At 41.4% G+C, this 8,504-nt stretch overlaps 1 protein-coding gene across 1 annotated transcript in view; it reads left to right on the top strand.

Annotated features, from left to right (window-relative positions):
* LOC109472070 (UNC93-like protein) overlaps positions 1–6,406 on the top strand; it is an 8,031-nt gene extending 1,625 nt beyond the window's left edge. The window contains 5 exon segments of the mRNA XM_019771672.1: positions 1,493–2,596; positions 3,907–4,174; positions 4,529–4,630; positions 6,191–6,375; positions 6,377–6,406. Coding sequence (XP_019627231.1) covers positions 1,493–2,596; positions 3,907–4,174; positions 4,529–4,630; positions 6,191–6,375; positions 6,377–6,406 — 1,689 coding nt within the window.
* The last annotated feature ends 2,098 nt before the right edge of the window (positions 6,407–8,504 follow it).

The following is an 8,504-nucleotide window of genomic DNA, read 5'->3' as shown; positions in this document are numbered from 1 at the left end:
AAGTTGTAGGTGTCATTTCTCTTGTCACAGCGATAACTGTGGAGTAAACAAGCTGTTTGTACGTACCTGAGTTGTCAAGAGGATGGAATCCCGACAAAAGTACGCTAAAACAGGACGAAAGATGAAGAGAAACCCTCGATATTCTCTCTCAGACCACGGCGCGTCCTGGTCCTGGTAGAGGCTACACGAGGCACAGGGGGTGTCAGAATGAGCTCCGCGGAGCTTGAATACATAATGAGGCAAAGCAGAGGCAGTCACTTGTTTCTCGTCACCCCGCGGCCATTTCGTTTCGTGGTAGCCTGGTGTTTTTCCGGGCCGGCCGCTAGGAGCGCAGATTTAGTCAGGCTAGTTTCGTGGCATTCTGAGGATAACTCTCAGAATTGGAAACCATTCATTTCCCATTATAAAATTTAGTGTTCTACTTTTCTATTGAACACTAAAAGGTCCTTGAGCTCTTAAAGAGTTACAGTAGGATGAATCATTAAAAAAATCAAATATTTCCTGAAAATACATGAACAACTAGAGTTCCAGGATCTCAAACCTTCGCCAAATGATGTAATCTTTATGACCAAATAGGATCCTCATTTCTTCTCCTTCCTCTTCTTCTTTTTGAATACCCTCGAACAACCCCTGTACGGGGTATCATTTCCGTGAATTATATCAGTTGATTAATTCTCCACCAAAAGACAGTCTTATCTTAACAAAGAATGCCTGCCATTCTAGCATTTCCTCCAAATTATGCAAATAAGGTCCTTGTTTGAATACGTTATGTTTAATGATGTTCACCTTCACCTAACTTTCAAATACCCTAAACATTGAAAATCCAATTTACAAAATCAATATCTGCCTGTGTTTCTTTCGTTATCAATTACATATGCCACAAGGTCAGATATTCCTATCATGTAATGCAACTGATTTATAGAATTTCCTCCTAAATTATGCTAATTACATCCATATTTTCATAGTTTCACATGATTGTGTCAGGCATCACTTAAGCTACCTACATTCCAAAATTCATGACGATCGTCAACCGGTTCTTGAGTTATCCTCTTTTCTTTCCCAGCACAAGAGCTACCAATCATCTAAATTTTGTGACCCTAGCATGTGTAGGTCATGAGATATCAAAACCGGAAGTTCAGCTGCAGTACCATAGGAAGCTACTAGGAGGCCCAAAATCTAATCATTTCCAGGTGTCATGAAGACCTACCCACCTACAAAATATCAAGTCAATCTACTCAAGTTATCGTGTTTACACACACACACACACACAAACACACACACACACACACACATACACGAACGCCTACGAAAACATAACCTTGGCGAAGGTGATAAAACATGTAATGACTACTACCCGTACTATACAGGTGGTAAGTGCAATAAACATCATTGCCGCATAATGGCGCGATTGTAACATTCTTACACTTGTTGCTCGATCCTGACGTGTATAAACGATTAAGTCCGGCTGCGCTGCAGTTCGAACTCTGTACAGACCCGCGCTATTAAAAGGCATAAAGCCAGACGACAGAGTGCTAAAGAAGCAACTTACATATTCCCAGAGGAGGACTATCAAATCCTCGTTACGTCACTACCAATGAAGGGTCAAGGTCGAGGCGAAAGTATGGAGCAAGAAGCCCGTAGTAGGAAAGGGACGTCAACAGAAGGAGAGGTGACACAAAGTACACAGCTGTACGTGTCATCTACCAGGCGGATATGGAAGAACCTAATAGTGATAGCCGTGGTGTTCCTGGTGAACTTCACGGCGTTTCGCGCCATACAGAACCTGCAGAGCACGCTGAACAGCGCGGCCGGCCTCGGCGTGGTCTCCCTGAGCTGTGTGTACGCCTGTATGGTCCTGTCGTGTCTGTACGTGCCGATTTTCCTCCACAAAGTCGGCTCGTGCAAGTGGACCGTCGTGGTTTGTTTATTCGGACACATTTTATACACAGGATCCAATTTCTACCCATCCTGGTACACCCTGATACCGTCTTCAGTTTTGCTCGGGGCTATTTCGGGTCCGCTTTGGACGGCACAGCTCACATATTTGACCCGCTCTGCTCAGGAATACGCCAAACTGTTAAAACACGACAGCCCGGAGGGTGACATTGCCAAGTTTAACGGCGTGTTCTATTTTATGTTCGGATTTGCTGGGGTTAGCGGCAATCTTATATCTTCTTTGGTGCTCTCTGCGGGGAGACGGGACATCGGGAAGGGAGAACTAGAGTTCTGCGGCGCGATGGATTGTGGGATTCGTCCTGAAACCAACTGGACTACTCATTACGTCACTAGAAACTCTAGCACGTCTCACAATTCCTCCGTCGGACTTCCAGACGACAATAACAACCAACAGGCGATCATCTACACACTTTTCGGGGTCTTCCTCGCGTGCAACATCTTAGCGGTGTTAATCGCAGTACTTTGTCTCGACAAGGATGTCAAAAACATGGAGCTGGCGTCCACTGAGACTGTCCCTACGGTGTCCCAACTCCTGCTCCGTACAGTGCGCGTGTTGAAGATTGTCGACTATGTACTCCTGATGCCTCTACTGGTCACCATCGGGATGTCCGAGTCCATCGTAGCAGGAGAGATCACCAAGGTATCTAATACCAGCTCAGAAAAGAACAAGAAATAGTCATGCCTTCAAGTACCAGAGTTATCAACCAATGATTGAGGTGTTAAAAACTCATTCTTTCCTAGAAGTATCGCAGAGTGGAACTCGCTGTCAAGTACAGTAGGGGCATTGTCATTAGATAGCTTTAAACAATGTTTAGAGTTAGATGTTCAAGGGTTAGGTGTAACAAGTCGATCGGTGTAATGTAGCCAGCTGCCGCTGCGCCGCGTGCCTGCGAAACTGGTGTGTTACTACATGTAGTACGCCGAGGGGCGGTTATACCTGCTGTACAGATACAGATCTCGGCTTCGCATGCTAGCCTGGTTTACCAACCGAGTTTCCGGAGAGGACGAAAGAGACTCGGCAGCTAATGTAGGTTTGGAAACCAGGCTAGGAAATTTGGAAAACGCTGGGTAATGTAGGATTCATTGACCATAATTTAGAACTTCCTTCAAACTTCTACATATATGCAGCTCTCTTTGTGCTTTGCCCCATTTTTTGAGTCATGTGTTCGTTAGGTCCAAAGGGTTGGTTCAATCAGTCCGAAGAAGGTAATAGCATAGGCGTGTCCGAAATTCTATACACTTGCAATTGCAATGTTCTTGTGTTGGATGATGAACTTTTATCATGATTGAAACAATAGATGAGCCTGAGTGAACCAACCCTTTGGACCCGTAGCCTTACGGACACATCATGAGACGCAAGAAATGGGGCAAAGCACAAAGAGAGCTAGTATCATCTTCAGGGGTGCCAAAGAATTTATTAGAATTTTACGGAATACATAGATCCTTAATATATAGGAAAATACGAAGTTTACAGAATACACGCGATCCATTACTAGAAACATACGAAGTTTACGGAATACATACGATCCATTACGCGGAAACATACGATCCTTACTAATTTGGGGTCATTTGGTGACTTGCCGTTGCCTAGCCTCGCCCTGCTATTTGGTTTAAAATACAGGCTACTATGTCGTGAAAGAATTCCGTATAAGTGCAGTTTGGGGTTTAGCAGGGCAGGATAAGCCCTTAAAATTCTTTGAAACCAAGACATTGTAGAGATAACAGCCCTATAATAGTCCGCCGTCTTGAATGTCCTTGGTAAGGATTGTATGTATTCCGTAAACTTCGTATGTTTCTAGTTATGGATCGCATTTATTCCGTAAACTTCGCATGTTTCCTAGTAAGGATCGTATGAATTCTGTAAAATCCTGATAAATTCTTTGGCACCCCTGATCTTTTGTGTTTCAATCATGATCCAACGTGCTACTGATGGTGACGTCATTGTTGCAGTCTTACGTGAGCTGTGTCCTGGGTGTACAGATGGTGGGTTACGTCATGCTGTGCTTCAGCGTCACCAGTAGTGTGTTCTCCCCCCTGCTGGGTCACCTGAGTAAGTACGCCGGCACCAGGACCATCATCCTCGCCGCTGTGGTGGTCATAGCAGTCTTGCTCATTTACATGTTGCTATGGCAACCGGATGGGGACTCCCTGGCCAGGATCCTGTCGGTGTCGGGAGGATGGGGCGTGGTGATTGCTGGCTGGCACACTCAACTGTACGGTACGTATATACTAGTATTATCATTAAAGTTCATCTGTGTTGGTAGTTACATGTTTAGAGTTAAAACTTTTGATCCAACACAAAAAAAGTTCTCTCACCTAGAGCTTCCGACCAGTCACCCTGGTCTTCCTCAGTAGACTGACCCAGTGAGGCTTGTCCCGTGGCTACTTTGAAGTGTGACGTCTAAAAAGGTATCTTGTAGACGATGTCGGCCCCCGTCGCGGTTCAGTGAAGGGTGATGGTCCCTGATGTATATAGCCTCCTACACCCCACTCAGGAAATAGTCGGGTACGTGTATATAGTAGGCATTTCCTCGGTCTCGCAAGACCACGAAATATCTTTCTTTACTTCCAGCTGTTCTCGGAACCACATTCCCTAGTAACCAGGAAGCCGTCTTCGCCAACGCCAAAATGACGCAGAGTGTCGGCAACATGCTGGTATTCGCCTACAGCTCAGGTCTTGTTTTTTGTTTTGTTTTGTTTGTTTTGTCTATCCAAGAAATGCATACGTATCCCCTGATGGCGTTTTTCAATTACTCCTGGGGGGGGGGGCAAACAAAAGCAATTAAGAACCAAATCAACGCAAAAGTAACAATGGCATCAAATAAAGTTACTCAGATTACAAATTGATACAAAATCAAACTTAAATAACATATTTGATACAAAATCATACTACTAAGATAAGAGAAACAATATTGTAACCTTAAAAAAGGCATCCAATGCGATTTCGGGGCAGCAAAACTGGAAACATTTTGAACAAGAGTTCCACGATCTCATACCTTCGCCAAATGATGTTAACCCTTGCGGTTGAAGAATCATACAATTTTAATCATTGATTTTGAAAATAAGAGCCTCATTAGCATGGATTACATCAGTTGATCATATTTTCCACCCAATGACAACCTTATCTTCACAAAAAGGCTATTATAGCACTTTCTCATAAATTATGCAAATGAGATCATGATTTGAATAAATTATGTTTATTGATGTTCGCCTTCACTTAACTTCCAAATGTGGCAAGTATGAAATTCCCAGAAGTTACAACTATGAAATTATAAAATATTCCCATCAATTATGCAAATTAGGTCATTTACATAATCTATATCCTCAGATGTTTTTTTTCGTTCTCTATTACATGTCACACGTGTTTCATAGTCCTATTATCGAACGAAGCAGATTTATAGAATTTCCTCATTAATTATGCAAATTAGCTCCTGATTTGCATAATTATCATTTGATCGTGTCAAGCATCACTTCAGCTACCTACATACCAAAAATCATGACAATCCGTCCACCGGTTCTTGAGTTATCATCCTTCGAAAAATTTTCAACAAATGCTCCTGCAGTTCCAGAACAAGGCGCTAGGGGGGCCAAACTTATGTCCCTTCTTCCCTACCCCAAGAGCTATCTACCAACCAAAATTCGTGACCCTGACATGTCCAGATTGCGAGATATCAAAACCGGAAGTTCTGCTGCAGTACCAACAAAAGCCGCCAGGGGGCCCAAAATCTAATCATTTCTAGGTCTTATCAAGACCTACCCACCTACCAAGTTTCATGACAATGCATACTAAGCTTCTTGAGTTATGCTGTTCACAGACAGACAGACAGACAGACAGCCGGACAAACGCTACTGAAAACATAACCTTCTTGGCGAAGGTAATAAGGCAATCTTTGTGATATTGGCACATACTGCTTCACATTAGCACATTTCAATTAGTAGGATTCATCTTGGGGCTTGTTTCTGCAGTTGTAAATATCCAAACTATTTCATAGTTTTAAACTGCAGAAACAAGCCCCAAGATGAATCCTTTTCTGATTGGTGCCCTACAAATCAGCCAATATATGGCTCTTCCAGTAACAATTTTCCGTCAGAATTTTTTATCCATGTCGAGGGTCAATATACATTGGGATACTAGTGTGGTTTCAACTCAGTGGGTAGATAAGTGACTAAAATATTGACTTTGAAAATCGGGTTTACAAGCCCTAAAAACTGCACTGGATGCCTTCAACATCAGGTCTGTGCATGGACGTCAAACTGTACATCTACGCGGCCCTGCTGGCGCTGGGAGTGGCGGGGTACGGGGCGGTGGAGTGCCGGAAAACGCGCAACAACAAGAACAACCCGGGGGACAACACACCGGGAAGTACGGCAGATCAGGGGAAGGGTTGTGACGCCACTCCGGAAAGATGGGATCTTTTGGAAAGGGAAACATTGCTATAACTATTCCTAATGGTTATAGCAAGGTTCCTTAATTATTTGACTTTCCATGTCTCTTTGATTTGATTATTTACATTTCTTTCCATTGATATGCAAACTCCACTTTTAGTTATTTACTTTTAAGTTGACATACCTTTTGATTATTTACCATTATGATTTGATATCTGAACGATTATTATTATATTTCAGTCCATACCATGGTATGGATAAAATATATTGTGTTCTCTGATGTTTCTTCTTCTCCTCCTTCTCCTCCTTATCCTCCTCCTCCTGCCAAACAGTCAAAGGGATTCAACTACGCCATCATTCAGCCAAATGACTTGAAATTTGGCATGGAGGTAGAGTGGGCCAATACCCCCAGGCGTTTTTTTCATTTTTTTGATACATGCCTTTGAAAAATTTTTATGAAGGTTTTTTGGGGCATTTTTCGCCAAAAAATGGATTTTTGGATCCTGAGCCCTGGTTTTACAACCAAATGATCTGAAATTCGTTATAAGGGTACCTTGAACATGTGTCTACAGAATAGCATACACCACTTCCAAATGACTCATTTGGAGGACCTTAATGGCTATTTTCAGCAAAAAAAGGGCCAAAAGTGCTGTACCCGTTCCATGTTCTATCTAAAGAATGGCCGGTTCCATCCATGGAACACGTGTTCCATTGCGGGTTACCTGAGGTCACATTGCACGTAAGTCATGCGGAATGACCCACACATTCAATTTTATGTGCCTAAGACCTTCAAAATGTATCAAATCTCATCATTGTTAGTATTTGCATACCTGTAATAAGACTAGTAAAGCTTTCGAGATTCAATGTGCTTGATCTTGCATCTTTGTTCTCAATTACATACCTACTACTACTACTGCATATAATTCATTTATTTGAGAATCTTTGCCAGTTTTACACTGGGGTGAGTTTGGAATAGTCCACTTTTGCATGGGAGGGAGATGGACTGAAATATGCTGTATTTGCTCCCAAGCAAATGTCGGCCTCTCTAGTTACTTCTTTGTTACCTTATTTCATTTGATTGTTGATGACTTAGTTACGATTTCGTCTTGTTCGCGATAAGTTTATCTATTTTATAGTTGACCTTTGTTAGTTCATCTTTAATCTTTTTGTTATAACTTTAATGTCATGTAGTTTTGTTGGGGTTATCCCCCCAGGAATCTTTGAAAACCGCCAATAGGCGACATGTATATCCTGGTTAAATAAATAAACAAACAAACAAAAAATACCAGCGAATAAAAGCTTCTGTGGTACCGCTGCAGATATTCAATTGTTTAATCAAATCGTCACTTATATCAATCCGTACAGATAATTAAAAGTCATTGTTAATTATGTGTAACTGACACATGAAATTTGAGGCCGTGATACAATTGCTTTTAAACAGGTAAATGATTTGTTTTATATTATTAATGAAGGATATCAGCCAGTAGGCTGTGAGAGAGTTTCAGTCTGAATAAACCATTCATTCATTCATTCATAGTCATATATAAAACTGAATATAGCGTCCTAATCTCAACAGTAATGACGAAAAACTAAAATAAGTGTATCCGCTGTAAATGAACCAATACTGTACTTCTAATAAGGTATCACATACGACGTGTTTTTTGTTTGCTTCTTTGTTTAACTACATGTATCAAACCAGCCGAAATTTTTTTAATGAGTTAGCTCATGATCAATATAATTAAATTTAAAAGGCCAATTCTGTGCACTGAAGTTGATGTGTTGATAGTCTCCACCAGACTCCTTTGCAGGCTGAACAAGAGTTCCGAGATCTCATACCTGCATGAAATATGGGCTTGCTTTGTCATACTTCATTTCAACATGTCCTCATTAATTATGCAAATGACGTCTACATTAACATAATATATGTATAGTGGTGTTAATCTTACACATGTCACGAGGTATAAAATTCCCATCATTCACCAATGAGTCACAGAATCTTCACATTAATTATGCAAATTAGGTCATCATTAGCATAATTGTTATCTGTTGATGTTCCTCCTGCCACAGATTAAATAGATTGCAAGAACTATTATATAAAACACTGTAATTATAGAATTTCCTCCTTAATGATGCAAATTAAGTTCTCATTTGCATAATTTGCA

Source organism: Branchiostoma belcheri, unplaced genomic scaffold (assembly GCF_001625305.1).
Source record: "Branchiostoma belcheri isolate BF01 breed outbred unplaced genomic scaffold, Haploidv18h27 scaffold1, whole genome shotgun sequence".
Taxonomy (NCBI): domain Eukaryota; kingdom Metazoa; phylum Chordata; class Leptocardii; order Amphioxiformes; family Branchiostomatidae; genus Branchiostoma; species Branchiostoma belcheri.
The sequence above is the reverse complement of the archived record's forward strand: the minus strand, read 5'-3'. Positions and strand labels throughout refer to the sequence as shown.